This window comes from Equus quagga, chromosome 7 (genome assembly GCF_021613505.1).
Source record: "Equus quagga isolate Etosha38 chromosome 7, UCLA_HA_Equagga_1.0, whole genome shotgun sequence".
Lineage (NCBI taxonomy): Eukaryota > Metazoa > Chordata > Mammalia > Perissodactyla > Equidae > Equus > Equus quagga.
Window position 1 is genome coordinate 40964312 of NC_060273.1, and position 16125 is coordinate 40980436.

The 16125-nt window shown below is 40.1% G+C and overlaps 1 protein-coding gene across 6 annotated transcripts in view; it reads left to right on the forward strand.

The window, feature by feature from the left end:
- The window catches only part of GTF2I (general transcription factor IIi), a 114359-nt gene extending 98488 nt beyond the window's left edge, over positions 1 to 15871 (forward strand). For all 6 annotated transcript variants that reach the window (XM_046665488.1, XM_046665491.1, XM_046665489.1 and 3 more), the window contains 12 exons: positions 3509 to 3610; positions 3715 to 3780; positions 4110 to 4293; positions 6022 to 6080; positions 6467 to 6547; positions 7022 to 7105; positions 7458 to 7641; positions 9384 to 9412; positions 13025 to 13066; positions 13842 to 13883; positions 14399 to 14474; positions 15210 to 15871. In XM_046665488.1, coding sequence (XP_046521444.1) covers positions 3509 to 3610; positions 3715 to 3780; positions 4110 to 4293; positions 6022 to 6080; positions 6467 to 6547; positions 7022 to 7105; positions 7458 to 7641; positions 9384 to 9412; positions 13025 to 13066; positions 13842 to 13883; positions 14399 to 14457 — 932 coding nt within the window. In that variant the 3' untranslated portion in view covers positions 14458 to 14474; positions 15210 to 15871. The remainder of the gene's footprint in view (positions 1 to 3508; positions 3611 to 3714; positions 3781 to 4109; positions 4294 to 6021; positions 6081 to 6466; positions 6548 to 7021; positions 7106 to 7457; positions 7642 to 9383; positions 9413 to 13024; positions 13067 to 13841; positions 13884 to 14398; positions 14475 to 15209) is intronic.
- Positions 15872 to 16125: the final 254 nt, after the last annotated feature.

Below are 16125 nucleotides of genomic sequence, written 5' to 3' on the forward strand. Positions count from 1 at the left end.
GTAGCTTTCTGTTACTTAACCAGTGCTATAAATGGACTCTGAATTTAATTTCTATTTGTTAAAATACTGTAAAATATTTGTATTTTAAGGTGACTAAGTAGTAAAGAGTTGTGTCCAGGTCCAGGAACTTTTTGTCAAGGGTTTAGTGATAGGAAGGAGGTATTTTTAGGCTTATAAATGGAATTTTTAATTACTTTAAATATCAGATTTATTACATTTATACACAGTATAATTTATACGTGAGAAAATACCCTCATTTTAATCATACAGTTGGAGTTCTGAAAAATGTTTGTGCCACCCATGTAGTCGACACAGAATATCTCCATTGCCCTAAAGTGTTCCCCCCATGCTCGTCAGCAGTCAGTCCCTCCCAGGCCTGGCCACAGGCTGCCGTTGATTCACTTTCTGTCACCATGGAATACTTTAGCCTGTTCTAGAATTTCATATGATTGGAATCATGCTGTATCTGTTATTTTATGGTTTGCCTCTTTTGCTTAGCACAATATCTTTGGGTTTATACTTGTTGCATATTTTCAGTATTTCCTTTTTATTGCTGAGTATTTACTCCATTGTACAGATTTTCCACATTTTGTTTATACATTTGTTGATGGATATTTGGGTTTATTTCCAGTCTTTGCCTAATAAAGACGCTGTGAACATTTGTGTTTAAGGTGTGGCATATGCTTTCCTTCTCTTGAGTAGATATTTAGGAGAGGAATTGCTGGGTTGTTAACTTTCTGAGAAACTGCCCAACAGTTTGCCAAAGTGGTTGCATCGTTTTACACTCCTGCCAGGACTGTAAGAATTCCAGTTGCTACACATCCTCGCAGTACTTGGTATTGTCGTTCTTTTTAATTTGGCTATTCTAGTGAGTGTATAGTGTCAATTCACTGAAGTTATGCTAGAATGCCAATTTATTGGTTTAGAATAATTACTCGATATTTCAGTCAACTCAATTCTGTCAGCTGATCGCAAGTTTCTTCCTGTCTTGCCCTGTTGCTATTAAAAGGTTGCTTGGTGAGCATGCAGCATCTTAGTTGGATGGCCTCAGTAGCCTGTTAGAGAACTGTGGTTATGGAAGGTACTGATTTCCTCTGTATAGTTATCCTACCAGGTAAACCAGGCTGCTTGAGCCAGCTGGTCCAGAAACATTTTGCTTTCATCACAATACTTTCTTATTTAGGAGTTTTGAAATAATTACAGACTGGAATATTGACTCTTTTTTTTTTTTTTTAAAGATTTTATTTTTTTCCTTTTTCTCCCCAAAGCCCCCCGGTACATAGTTGCATATTATTCGTTGTGGATCCTTCTAGTTGTGGCATGTGGGACACTGCCCCAGCGTGGCTTGATGAGCAGTGCCATGTCCGCGCCCAGGATTCGAACCAACGAAACACTGGGCCGCCTGCAGCGGAGCGCGCGAACTTAACCACTCGGCCATGGGGCCAGCCACTGGAATGTTGACTCTTGACATTTTATAGGGAATGACATAAATTTGATCTTCATCCGCCATTCCCACCAGATGCCTCTAAATACTCTTAAAGATTTTGAGGCCATATCCGGGCTAAGTAAGGAGGATAGGAGTGGCCGAATGCATTCTTTGTATTTGCCCTCCATTGCTTAGATCTGGGAAATGATTTGTGAAATTCCTGTCCACAAGTGTTACCGAACCTGAAGTGGGTTCGCTCACCCATTGTGCAGCAAGCCAATCTCTGACACCGGGGGTGGTGGAAGAAAGTAGGAACTTTATTTTTGCACAGCGCTGAGCAAGGAGAGAGGGCAGCTAACGCTGAAATCCCAAACTCCCCGAAAAGCTAAAAGGAAGGGTTTTTATTTGGGGTTTTAGGTAGGGGAGGGGGAGCATATGGCCTTGCTGGTCGGAGCTTTCCCACCAGCCTGTCTTTGGCCTTGAGACACTTGCAGAGAGGAGGAAGCCTGTGACCTTGCTGGTCAGCAGCTTTCCCACCAGCCCATATCTCTTTGCGGGAGGAGATAGTCCAGGTGCTTGTCCTTGACGGTGTCTGTCTCCATGGAGAATAGTGGATTCTGGAGCCAGGAAGCCAGAGAGTAAGCAGGGAATGGGTATTTTGGTTTTAACCCCATGTATGCTGGGTTTAATGTTGGGAAACTGATATCAGGGTCGGTATCACAAGTACATTAGAGAGAGAGTATAGTGGTGAAGACTGAGGAGCCAGACTCTGAAACTTGCTAGCCCAACTCCACCACTTACCAGGTGTGCGATGGACTGCAAGTTACATAACCCCTGTGATTCAGTTTCTCCATCGGTGAAGTGGAAATGATAACGATGCCTATGAAAACTAAATTAGGTAACAGCACATAATGTGCTTGGTACTGTGACTGGTATGTACTTTTAGCTGTTAGTAGTATTAATGCAGAAATTGTTCATCAAGCAAAAGTCTTTTGTGTCAAGATAGGCATAGGAAGTAGATAACTCAGTACAAGAGTAATTTAGGTGAAAGCCTGGAGTCTATACAAACATTTCTGCAAATTGGGAAATTCAGTTTCAGGATGTATGTCTAGAATGTTGGTTCTTTTCCAGAGAAAACTTAAAGAAACTTAATTTCTTCTTATTTTTCCATTATTTTGGCTCTTTATTTTTAAAAAATCGTTGGCTGGCTTTGGATTATTACTGTTTAAGTATTAGATGACCCTACGTAAAGAGGAGTCAGGGCCTGGGATTTATAAGAATAACCGAAACTAACATTCATTGTCATTTAGTGAAAACAACTGATTACCTGTAACATTGTTTCTAAGTGATATTAAGGATTCAAAGAGGGCCAGCCTGGTGGCGCAGCCGTTGAGTTCGCATGTTCTGCTTCAATGACCCGGGGTTCGCCGGTTCGGATCCCAGGTGCAGACATGACGCCGTTTGGTGGGCCATGCTGTGACAGGTGTCCCACATATAAAGTAGAGGAAGATGGGCACGGATGTTAGCTCAGGGCCAGGCTTCCTCAGCAAAAAGAGGAGAATTGGCAGCAGATGTTAGCTCAGGCCTAATCTTCCTAAGAAAAAAAAAATAATAGTAAAATAAAATAAAAAAATGAGAATTCAAAGAAAGGATATATCAGAGTCAGCTAGAGTCCACAGGAAAGCTTCACAGGGACATAAGACCATTGCACCTGAAGTTGTGCTTATGTTTGAGGATGAACACAAAACCTATCTGCAAACAGGGGACCAAAAATTAGATGGTGCCAAAAGGCCATGATGAAGCATTCAGTGAATTAAAGTAACTCAGATAGCCGGAAGGCAAATTGTGTTTTTTGGGGGAAGACGTCTGACTGTAGGGATGGAAGAACAGCAGTGGGTGGAGGTCTGTGGAGCTGGGCAGCACTGCCCTTTTCCTTGCGGAGTGCCTGTGCTCTGTTTGAACTGGCCTTTGTTCTCCTGCGCTCGCTGGACTTGAAGAGCACATCCCAGAGACAGCAGAAGCAGCATTGAGCATGACTGAATATGGATGTGTTGATTGGTTTTTTTTTTAATCCTTCTTTAGGCCCTAATAACAACAACCCTCAAACCTCAGCTGTTCGAACCCCTACCCAGACTAATGGTTCTAATGTTCCCTTCAAGCCTCGAGGGAGGGAGTTTTCCTTTGGTAAATATGCGTTTTGTTTCTCTTGATTTCATCATTTTAAATAAAAGGAATTAATGAAAAATACTTTATTTTGCTATGTAATATCTTGGTTTTTTTACATGCAGAGGCCTGGAATGCCAAAATCACGGACCTAAAACAGAAAGTTGAAAATCTTTTCAATGAAAAATGCGGTAAGTTTATTTTGACACATTATTATTAAAATACAAGGCAGCTTTTTTAAACTAGAAGAATTTGAACAGAGTGAAATGTTCAGCATTTAAATATTACTATCATCGGAAGTATGTGGGTTCTGCAGGCATGAATTTCATAATTTTTCCCACGTTTCTGAGCACTGAGAAATTGAAGACATTTTTCTAAAATGAAAATTAATATGATTTTTAAAAAATGAGTTTGGTTTTAGTTGCTGCAAAATGTAATTTAGACTGCATTTTTAGAAAAGGTTTAATTTAAAAGGTTAAAAGTGTGAGAAATAAGAGAAATGTACATGTGTGTTTTGCAGGTGAAGCTCTTGGCCTTAAACAAGCTGTGAAAGTGCCATTTGCATTGTTTGAATCTTTCCCGGAAGACTTTTATGTGGAAGGCTTACCTGAGGGTGTGCCGTTCCGACGACCATCTACTTTTGGCATTCCAAGACTGGAGAAGATACTTAGAAACAAAGCCAAAATTAAGTTCATCATTAAAAAGTAGGGAAATTAGATGACATGAGATTGGCCATCACTTGACACTGTTGACACTGGGAGATGAGTACATGGATTCACCTTAGCGGCAGGGCCAAATTAGCCCTAGAGTCGTAAAAGTTCTTTAAGCTGTATATGTTTTCTGGAGGCTGGCCTGGTGACACTGGTTAAGTTCACACGCTTTGCTTTGGCGGCCCATGGTTCACTGGTTCGGATCCTGCTGAAGACCTACACATCAAGCCATGCTGAGGCAGTGTCCCACATAGAAGAACTAGGACTTACAATTAGGATGCACAACTATGTGCTGGGGCTTTGGGGAAAAAGAAGAAGAAAAGGAGGAAGATTGGCAACAGATGTTAGCTCAGGGCCAGTCTTCCTCACACACACACAAAAACAAAACCAAAAAATTCCTCCATAGTTTTAAAAAAAAAATTTTTAAAGCTGCGTATGTTTTGAATTTTCCATAATTGGTTGAAAGAGGGAAGGAGGGCCCTCGCTTCCAGGGGGATAACAACTTGATTCTGTTAAATCTATGCACAGTTGTTTCTTGTTTTTTGGGGGGTTTTTTACAGATTTTATTTTTTCCTTTTTCTCCCCAAACTACCCCGGTACATAGTTGTATATTCTTCATTGTGGGTCCTTCTAGTTGTGGCATGTGGGATGCTGCCTCAGCGTGGTTTGATGAGCAGTGCCATGTCCGCGCCCAGGATTCAAACCAACGAAACACTGGGCCACCTGCAGTGGAGTGCCTGAACTTAACCACTTGGCCCCGGGGCCAGCCCCTCACAGTTATATTTTTAATGGTTGGTGCTGCTGGAATCTAAGCGGTGGCTTAGTTTTTTAAAGCCCTTTTATTTCTCCAGCTTACAGAATATTTTAAATTTCTCTCCTGTTTGCTTGGAGATCCATGAATTGGGCTAATACAATTGAAATAGATGGGAATAATTAGAATCAAAAATACATATTGATGCCCAGAAATTATCTGAAATAAATGATAGGTTTTTTTTCTTTTTTTAAAAGATTTTATTTTTCCTTTTTCTCCCAAAGCCCCCAGGTACACAGTTGTGTATTTTTAGTTGTGGGTCCTTCTAGTTGTGGCATGTGGGACGCTGCCTCAGCATGGCTTGATGAGCGGTGCCATGTCCACGCCCAGGAGTTGAACCGTCAAAAACCCTGGGCCGCCAAAGCAGAGTGCGTGAACCTAAGCACTCGGCCACGGGGCCAGCCCCCGATTTTAGGTTTTATTAACACTTACTTTTGAGTCGCCTAGAAAGCTGTCATGTCACATAATCAGTGCTGGTGTTGGCAAGCATAATGGCCACCTTTTGTTCTTTTGGCCAGGTTCGTAGAGACCAAGGCCTCTGCTTCTGCTTCCTCAGAAAGGCTCTTGTGCTCAAGTTTTCACACCCTCTCGTGTTCCCCTGCTACCTGCATGCGGAGTGCTTCCTGTTTCCCTTCTCACGTCCAGCGCTGAATCTTTCCAGGATCTGTTGAAACCATGGGCAGAAGCTGTTTAAGCTAGATAGGGCAGGGGTGCGTGTTATGATCACAATCATAATTAGTCTTTTTGTATGTTCCTTGACATGACATAACCATGTTATTTCCATTTTTCCATTACTAAGAATCAAACGTATATTTACAGAAAATTGCTAGTGTTTTAGATATTTTGCTTTTTAATTTTTAATGTCGTACTATTAGATTATTGGCACACATGCTGTTTTCTCTTGATTTCAGGCCCGAAATGTTTGAGACGGCAATTAAGGAGAGCACCTCCTCCTCTAAGAGCCCTCCAAGTAGGTGTCCTTGCTACAGAAGACACACTGTCAGCAACTCAGTTTCCAGCAGTGGCTAGAAAATGAAAAACAGCTATTGAGATAAAAGCAGGAAAGCTCATTGAAACTTGTGGTTGTGACTGGTTTACACTTTTTAGTTCTTTAATAGTTGAGAATCTCTATGTGTCTAATGCTGTCTTAAGCACCACAAGAAAGAGAAAAAAGTGAAAAACAGTCTTTTCCGGAAGCTTAATATCATGGATTGATAAAACATTCCATGAAAAGGAGCAAACCTTGAATAAAGCTGGGTTAAAATGCTGTCTTTTGTAGTCTGAATTATAAGCACATTATTAGAGAAGATTTAATTACATTTTGTATAGGTTTTAATCTTAAGTTTCTATTTTAAGGAAAAATAAATTCATCGCCCAATGTTAATACTACTGCATCAGGTGTTGAAGATCTTAACATCATTCAGGTGACAATTCCAGGTACGATTTCTCTGCCTTTATCACGTTTGCGGAGTTTTTCACTTTAGTGACACAGTGCTGGCGTTTGCTCTAGTCCTTCAAGGACGTCAAGCACACTGCGCGGCACCGCCCTCTGCCCAGCCCTGCCAAAACTGCGAACCACAAACCTCACCTTGTCGGTTTATGTCTGCACAACGCCAGGCACTTCCTGGACTGGGCATGAGCTGAAGTCTGTTGACCACCCAGACGCCTAGTGTGTTGTTTAAAAATATCTGTATATAAGAGCAAGTAACGCTCTTTATAGCAGGAATGAAGTTGTAGCATTTTCAATTTGGTATTATCGTTAAATTGTGTGGTTAAATTATTTCAATCTTCATTAGTTTAAAAATACTTAAATGTTCTAAAAACATAAAGTGAGTTGCACAGAGCACCCAAAAATTTAGTTGGAATTGAAATTGCATTAATAAATTATGAATTTTCTCTTAACTTTTTTAGATGACGATAATGAAAGACTGTCCAAAGTTGAAAAGGCTAGACAACTAAGAGAACAAGTTAATGACCTCTTCAGTCGGAAATTTGGTGGGTTTTGTATTTGCATAGTACAGCTTGCAATAAGCAAGGGAATTTTGTTTAAGATTTTAACAGTAGGTTGTGCTCACATAGTTGTAATCTTCTTATATAAAAGGAAATGAAATTTAAAAAGAAGTATTTTGGTTTTACTAAAGTTCTTTAATAAGAAAGCATTAAATGTATTATACTGTTTATCATGGTCAATATCAGAGTGAATAAAATTAAATGTAAGGTTTTTTGAAGCATACAAAGACCTTAGTTAACAGTGGAGACAACTTAAAATAAATGTTGGTCATGTGCTTTTTAACGCTTGCTAAGGTACAAGGTTAATCTTGCTTTCATGCTGTTTGTCTCATTATAGGTGAAGCTATTGGTATGGGTTTCCCTGTGAAGGTTCCCTACAGGAAAATCACAATCAACCCTGGCTGTGTGGTGGTTGATGGCATGCCTCCTGGAGTGTCATTCAAAGCCCCCAGTTACCTGGAAATCAGCTCCATGAGAAGGATCTTAGATTCTGCTGAGTTCATTAAATTCACAGTCATCAGGTAAGTGAGAGTCCCCTGCTTGATCATAAGAATGAATCTATAGATCATGAGGCTAAGTCGTCTTGCAGTATGCAGTCAAATGTAGTTAAAGAATCAAGTTTACCGGGTGATGAAATGAAGAGTCCCCCATTATCTGTGGTTTCACTTTCCGCTTTTCGCATTACAACTATGTTGTAATTACCCGTGGTCAACGGTCCAAAAATATTAGCTACCCATAGTCTAAAAATATTAAATGGGAGATTCCAGAAATAAACCATTCGTAAATTTTCAATGCATGCCATTCTGAGTCGTGTGATAAACTCTTGTGCCCTTCTGCTCCATCCCACCCAGGAGGTGACTCATCCCTTTGTCCAGCGGATCCCGGCTGTGTACCCTACCCACCCCTTAGTCACTTAGTCGCCGTCTCCATTATCAGATCCTTGTTGCTGTATTGCAGTGTTTGTATTCAAGTCACCCTTATTTTACTTAATAGTGGCCCCAAAGCACAAGAGTCGTGATGCTGGCCATTTGGATATGCCAAAGAGAAGTTATTGTTGTGAATCTCTTACTGTGCCTAATTCATGAATTAAACTTTATCTTAGGGATGTATGTGTAGGAAAAACGTAGTCTCTGTAGGGTTTGGTACTATCCACGGTTTCAGGCATCCACTAGGGGTCTTGGAATGTATCCCCTACACAAAAGGGGGGAAACTGTACTTGTGTTATTGTGCCGTTAGATTCTCTCCTCCCGGAGCTGACTTCCAATTCTCCAGATTTTAAGTCAAAGAGTTGACAAACCATGCCCTGAGGTCCTAATCCAGCCTGCCCCCTGTTTTTATAAAGTCTTATTAAAACACAGTCACATCCGTTTGTTTACATTTTATCTATGGCTGCTCTCATGTTCCCGTGGTGAAACTGAGTAGTTGGGACAGAAACAGTATGATCTGCAAAGCCTAAAGTCCTTACTCTCCAGCCCTTTACAGAAAATTTGGCCAGCCTCTGTCTTAGGCCTCATCACGGACTTCAGGTCAGACAGGGGTTTGATCTCATGTCAGCCAAGTTACTTCTGTTGCCTTCGCTGCACAGTGGAACTGTAATTGTTTCCTTTAAGAACCTCAGCTCCTTATCCACAGGGTGGGAATGGTGCTTATACCTACCCCCAACAGCATTATGAGAATTAGATTTGTTAGTATGTGCTCGTCACAGTAAGTATTCAATAACTGTCCTCTTTTTCATCCACCGAAGCAGAAGTCTCAAGATGTCTTCAGTCTTCTCTTCCAACTCCCAAAATCTTAGCTATCTCTAAATCTACCCAGTCAGTTCATGGTCAGGTTCCCACTGTTGCTAGTATAAATCACTTAGGACTGGCTCTCAGAAATAGCAGATGTATCACCCTCCCTAGGCTTTTTCTCCTCACTCGTCTTCTCCCTTTCCCTAAAAATCGTGTATTTTTGTCCCACCTCCACCTCATTCCCCAGGGGCCTGGAGGAAAGCCATCTTCCATTAGACCAATTCACTAGAATTGCTCTGTTCCCTTTTCTTTGGTCTTATTTTTTGTTTTCCCACCATCTTTAGTGCAACATTTTCTAATAATGTTTCATAATAGTTATTCATGTATCTATGTTATCTATCTGTAGATTAAAAGGTAGAAGATTAAAAAGTAGTGGATAATATATAAATGCCTGGGCTAATTATTAGTTGAGTAAACTGAATATACATGTCGATTCTTGTAGAGTAAAAATAAACTGTTATTTCTCTCTTTAGACCATTTCCAGGACTTGTGATTAATAACCGTGAGTATTTCATGAAGTCTTTTTGTTTTTCTTCCTTTCTGGGATGTGCGAGGTTGTGGGGGGCATGCACACACACACTTAGTTCACAGAGTGTGCTGTTTCACTTCACCTCCGGCAGTAACTATGCAAAGCCATTGTTTGAGCTTCAATGTAGAGCGCCAGGCATTTTCTAGATGTAAGATTGGACAAGTTGCTTAGCTTCTTTTTATCTCAGGTTACTCGTGCATAAAATGGTAAGGATGTTAGTACCCATTTGGGGAGTTTTAGAAGATTTCAAGTGACTCATTAGTCAAGCATCTGAAACAGAGATCAGCAAGTTCCTGCCTGCGTTTTAAATAAAGTTTTATTAGAAGAACACTGCCAGGCCATTTGCTGATGGTGGAGTGGAGAAGTTGGAAAAAAGACTGTGACCTGCAACCCTGAAATATTTGCTAAGTGGCTTTTGACATAAAGGTTTATTGATCTCCTAACCTAGAACAATGCCTGCGCTATAGTATGTTCTCAGTAAATACAATCTGTGTTTGTTGTTAGTACTACTATTCTTACTTTCGCTATTATTGTGTGATCATTTCTGTGCTGGAGTAAGTGGGCCTTTTATGTGATCTAGCCTTCTTCTGTTCATACTGAAGCATAGTGTCTGGCACGCATTGGGCTCTAAGATATTGTTGCATGAGAAAATGTAAGTGTTCTTCCAGTTCCCAGATGGTCAGATCATTTTAAATAGTGTTTTTTAGCAAAACATAGTATGTTTTATGCTGTTCTGTTCACTTTATTATTAAAAATTTTCAAAAACGGGAATTATCCTTTTTCTAATACCGTTAGCATTTCACTCTTTTTTCCAGTTGGCATTATTATTCTGCCTAGGGAAAACCCATCGCAGTGAGTGTTCACGTCTGCAGTTTACTCACTGGGGAGCGTAGGCCGTTTTGATCCCGTGTTCAGGAGTGTTCAGTGACCGTTGAGCAGCAGAGCCCTGTTGCGTTGGTTTGCCTCCCTGGCCTGAGAAATCATGCGGTTCTTAGACTTGCTCCATGCTGCTCGCACTGTTGACCTTGTTCTTTGATCTTGCTCTTTGTGTCATGGATTTGGTTAACTCTCTTCTGCTTGTAAGTTTTGAGTTTTACTTTATCATAAAATTTATTGGTTTGCTTGTATCCCCAAAACCAGGAGTTCTTTTTTCAAAGATTCTGTTTTTAGTATACTGTTGGTCTTGGCCAAGTGTGTTAATATCTGGTGATGTCAGTCATGGAAGAGAGGTGTACCTTGCTTCACGGATTTTGAGTCATCTTTGTGACATTTACCTTTAATCACACCAAGGAACTTTGTTATTTAAGAAATCCCATGATAATTTTTTTCTGTGAGTATTTTTTTTATTAATCCCAATTCTTCTGTCTCCTGTGTAATTTCAGTTTCAAGGAACATTATATTTTAAGCCTCCCTGCCCCCTTACTTTATGTTTAAAATGTTCAGTTTTGTTCTCATCTTTGTGTAGTAGTCTATAATAGGATTTTATGGCAATCATTATTATGTTTTTAAAGTTCTTTTCGTTTAAAACTTTTTAAATTGTGGTAACATTGGTCTATAACATTATATGAATTTCAGTTCTACATCATTACATTTTGAATTCTGTATAGATTACATCATGTTCACCAACCAAAGACCAGTTACAATCCATCTCCACACATACGTGAATCACCCCTTTCACCCTCCCCCTCCCCTCTCCCCCATCTCTGTCTCTATGTTCTTGTTTGTTGTTGTTCTTATCTTCTGCTTATGAGTGAGATCATACAGTATTTGACTTTCTCCCTCTGACTTATTTCGCTTAGCAGAATACCCTCAAGGTCCATCCATGTTGTCACAAATAGCCGGATTTCATCATTTCTTATGGCCGAGTCATATTCCATTGTGTGTATATACCACACTCTCTTTATCCTTTCGTCCCTTGATGGGCACTTGGGTTGCTTCCAAGTCTTGGCTATTGTGAATAAGGCTGCAGTGAACATAGGGGTGCATGTATCTTTATGCATTTGTGTTTTCATGTTCTTTGGATAAATACCCAGCAGTGGAATAGCTGGATCCTGTGGTATTTCTATTCTTAACTTTCTGAGGATACTCCATACTGTTTTCCATAGTGGCTGCAGCAGTTTGCACTCCCACCAGCAGTGTATGAGAGTTCCCTTCTCTCCACACCCTCTCCAGCACTTGTTATTTCTTGTCCTGTTAATTATAGCCATTCTGATGGGTATAAGGTGATCTCTCATTTTTTTTTTTATCTTTTTTTTTATTGAGTTATTGATAGGTTACAATCTTGTGAAATTTCAGTTGTACATTAATGTTTGTCAGTCATGTTGTAGGTGCACCACTTCACCCTTTGTGCCCACCCCCCACCCCACCTTTCCCCTGGTACCCACTAAACTGTTCTTAGTCCGTAATTTTAAATTCCTCATATGAGTGGAGTCATACACAGATTATCTTTCTCTCGCTGGCTTATTTCACTCAACATAATTCTCTCAAGGTCCATCCATGTTATTGCAAATGGAATGATTTTGTTCTGTTTTGCAGCTGAGTAGTATTCCATTGTATATATGTACCACATCTTCTTTATCCATTCGTCTGTTGATGGGCACTTAGGTTGCTTCCATGTCTTGGCTATTGTAAACAGTGCTGCAATAAACATTGGGGTGCACAGGACTTTTGGGATTGCTGACTTCAAGCTCTTTGGATAAATAGCCAGTAGTGGGATGGCTGGATCGTATGGTAGTTCTATTTTTAATTTTTTGAGGAATCTCCATACTGTTTTCCATAGTGGCTGCACCAGTTTGCATTCCCACCAGCAGTGGATGAGGGTTCCTTTTTCTCCACAACCTCTCCAACATTTGTTGCTATTAGTTTTAGATATTTTTGTCATTCTAACGGGTGTAAGGTGATATCTTAGTGTAGTTTTGATTTGCATTTCCCTGATGATGAGCGATGATGAGCATCTTTTCATGTGCCTATTGGCCATCAGTATATCCTCTTTGGAGAAATGTCTGTTCATGTCTCCAGGCCATTTTTTGATTGGGTTGTTTGATGTTTTCTTGTTGAGTTGCGAGAGTTCTTTATATATTATGGATATTAAGCCTTTGTCAGATATATGACTTGCAAATATTTTTTCCCAGTTAGTGGGTTGTTTTTTTGTTTCAATCCTGTTTTCATTTGCCTTGAAGAAGCTCTTTAATCTGATGAAGTCCCATTTGTTTATTCTTAGTTTTATTCATTTATTCTTAGTTTATTCATTAGTTTTGATTTGCATCTCCCTAATAATTAGTGATATTGAACATTTTTTCATGTGCTTGTTGACCATCTGTATATCCTCTTTGGAAAAATGTCTGTTCAGATCTTTTGCCCATTTTTTAATTGGGTTTTTTGTTGTTGAGATTATGGTGATTATTATGAATTAGTTATTTTGATAGAACGTATCAGAACTCTTAATGTTTGTTCCTCTCTTGTCCTAAGGAAAATAGTGCCTGTTATAGCAAAGTTGGAGCATCACAATAGAGAACGTGTGTGAAAATGCTTTTCAAATGTAACAGCATATCATTAAATTATTACTTGAATCTGCTTTGTTTTCAGAGTTGGTTGATCAGAATGAGTCAGAAGGCCCCGTGATACCAGGTAAGTTAAGCAGGGTGAGACATAGAAGTACTCCTACTTTTTCGAGGAAACGGCTCACACAGACTTGCCTGGCCTCACATCCTTATGTTTGCCTCACTGTGAGGACAGTCACCCACACGCATGCGCACACTTAGACTTCGTTTCTTTGACTCTTGTGTTTGAAAGCCTGTATAAGCTCAAGCTGTAGGACCTAATTGAGAGCCATGGACACATGCCATCTGATCCCACTGTCCCAGGTCAGAGGTACGCTCAGAAACCCCAGGACAAATGGCATAGAATGTAACTTTTGAGTGAGAAGTTCAGTTGTCTTTTTAACTTTTTACTCTTTATGCCATTGGTTTCTAATGGTTGCTGTACACCAAATTGTGTTGGGTGGCAATGCATGTACTATGGTTTAGAAAAGTGTTTAGGCCTCCTACTGTGCTTCATTGAAAGTAATGAAAGGCTTTTATTGAAAGGGAGCCCACAGAAGGAAATAAGGAAAAGACATGAAGAAGGAACTTCTTAGTTTCATGTTAGAGCTCTCATAATTAAGATCGTTGTTTAACACCTTGGCTGTGTAAGCTAACCACGTATTTCAGAAAAGTAGACTTTTGAAAATCTAGTTAAGTGATTGTGTGTGTTAGCCCAAGACTCTGTGGCTGTTGCTTCATCCTAGAATGGGCTCTGTGCACGGTGTCTGGAGGGCCTTCTCTCTTCCTCCTTCTAGGCACTTAGAGAATTGACAGCAACTTTTGAACAGTGTTAAAGTAAATCTTCATGTGTTTCTTTTCAGAATCAGCTGAGCCAAGCCAGTTAGAAGTTCCTGCAACAGAAGGTAAAGAGGGGAGTCTGGTTGCCAAAAGCTGAAGTTCCTTAAGACTTTTATTAGAAGAGAAGACTGTGTGTTTTTAAAGCCACTTACCTAGAACTGTGTGTGTGGTAGTTTTCTTCTTTTGTTTCTGGGTGAATTTGGTTTGTAGTTTATGCCCAGAAACGTTGTGTTCAGAGGTGACTCATGGGTTCTTTTGCTCCATTTTCCCCAGATGACTCTTAATAAATTCTCAAACAGCTGGAGACTGTTGTCTAACCTAGATAGTGTGGGTCCTTTAAACACATAAGTTATAAGAGGTTTGTTACTTTGAAAACATAAGTAACAAAATTTAGAACTTATTGCTAGAGAAGCATTGTTGTCTCTGAAAATATTGTTGTCTCTGAAAATGTTATCATTGTTAGTATCTTATAATTCCTATTAAATCATTTTATAGTAAATAGTTTGGTAACGGGATTTATAATTGAGCAGATTTGCCTTAATAGTGCAATTAATCGGTTCCCTTCTGCTTTTCTTGATAGAAATAAAGGAGACTGATGGAAACTCTCAGATCAAGCAAGAGCCAGACCCTACGTGGTAGACCTCTTCCCTCCTAGGGTAAATCAGCTTCTGTGTCCAGGATGCCATGCAGTGTCCGGCTGCACCACCTGTGTACTCATAAGCTATTGTTTTCCCCCTGCTTTGGCCATGAATGATGGCCCTGCTTTCATGGCATTTGAGCTCCAAATCTAAGCCATACTGGACCATTTGAGCTAGAAGATTCAAGTAGAGAATTTTCCTTGGGTCAATATATGTCTGTCAGTCAAAGATATAAAAGCACTTTTGCCTTCAAAGGAAATTGCTTTGTTTCTAATCTCCAGGGTAAACCTTTTCCTCATCATTGGAATTCACTGTGCCTTGGTGTTGCTAGACTGACTGCTCGCCCTCATCAGAACAGTGTTTGCAGGGTCAGGCTGAGCCACACAGTCCGTTGTGCATCTGACATAATTCAGTTAGAAGCCTGATCCTATTACTGGAAGCTTCTTAAACTTGGCCAGGCTACGACAGGAGGGGCAGCTCTGGCTCAGGAGTCAGCAAAGCTTGGTTCTCATGTGCTGCCTGAGCTGCGGCCCGTTGGGTGACGGTTCTGGGATCCGGCTGGGCAGCAGTCCACTCTCATCTGTACCTGGCAGTGTGTTTTTTTTAGACAGAGGCCTTTTTTTGTCATGAAATTGCCATATAATGTCAATTCATGGGTTTAAGTGCTGATTAAGTTGTGATATTTGTGAATGTTAAATTCCTATAATGAAATTAACCTGTTTTCTTGCTTGTTTGTTTTCTCTCCTATTTTAGCTTAAAATATCAGTGGGTGAGAAGAGCTTTTCGGACCTGTTACTGCCCCAAGCTGTGTAATATACTTGTATAACAGAAATACCTTCTATACAAACCTTTTTTTCTACTTTTAGATAGAAATGTCTACTTTTTCAGCAGTTCTGTGAATTGAATTAAAGAGCAGAGTGACTGTAGATTTGGAATGGCTGGTTTACTTTGGAATGTATTATAAGGATTTTACAGCAATGCTGGGAAAATGACAGGGACAATGACAGGGATGACTCGCATCAGATTTTTTACGTATCAGCAGAGCCTTCAGCCATGGTGTTTATTTTCCAATCAAGTGACGATATCTCCTACTGGAACATCTCAGCTTCTCCAGTGAAGAAAACACCTGTGATAGTTCAGTTCTTTAGTTTTTCTATTTGAGAAATCATTTAAATGATCCTTTTGTTCACGACTCTCCTTAATGACTGAGTGAACAGTTAGTATCTGTATATTTGACTAAACCTTTTCCTAAGCTATCTATCATTGTTCATATGTTTTTTATCATAATTAAAAACATCCGTCTGGATCACCTCACAGCCGGTAAGAGGTCAGTATCTCAGTGTGTGGCTCTAGATGGAACACAGAGAACCTCTTCCACATTTACTCATCCTCTGAATAAAATGCATGGTGTACCAGAAGTGTAAGATCAGGTTTGAGTGTTTGGTCACACAAAGTGACCCTACAGCCTCACTGTCCTGTCACCTATTGTGGTGTGGATTTCTTTGGAACACTGTTCCGGCTTGGATCAGACTCAAGGGGTTTTCATCGCCTTCGTTACTTTATAATTCTACTTGTAACACTGAGGCTCCAGTGTGGGGAGTGAGGGGTCAGTAGGCTAATTATGCGCCCTCTGATATTCTGCGCCATTTGTAGGAGAATCTTACATGTG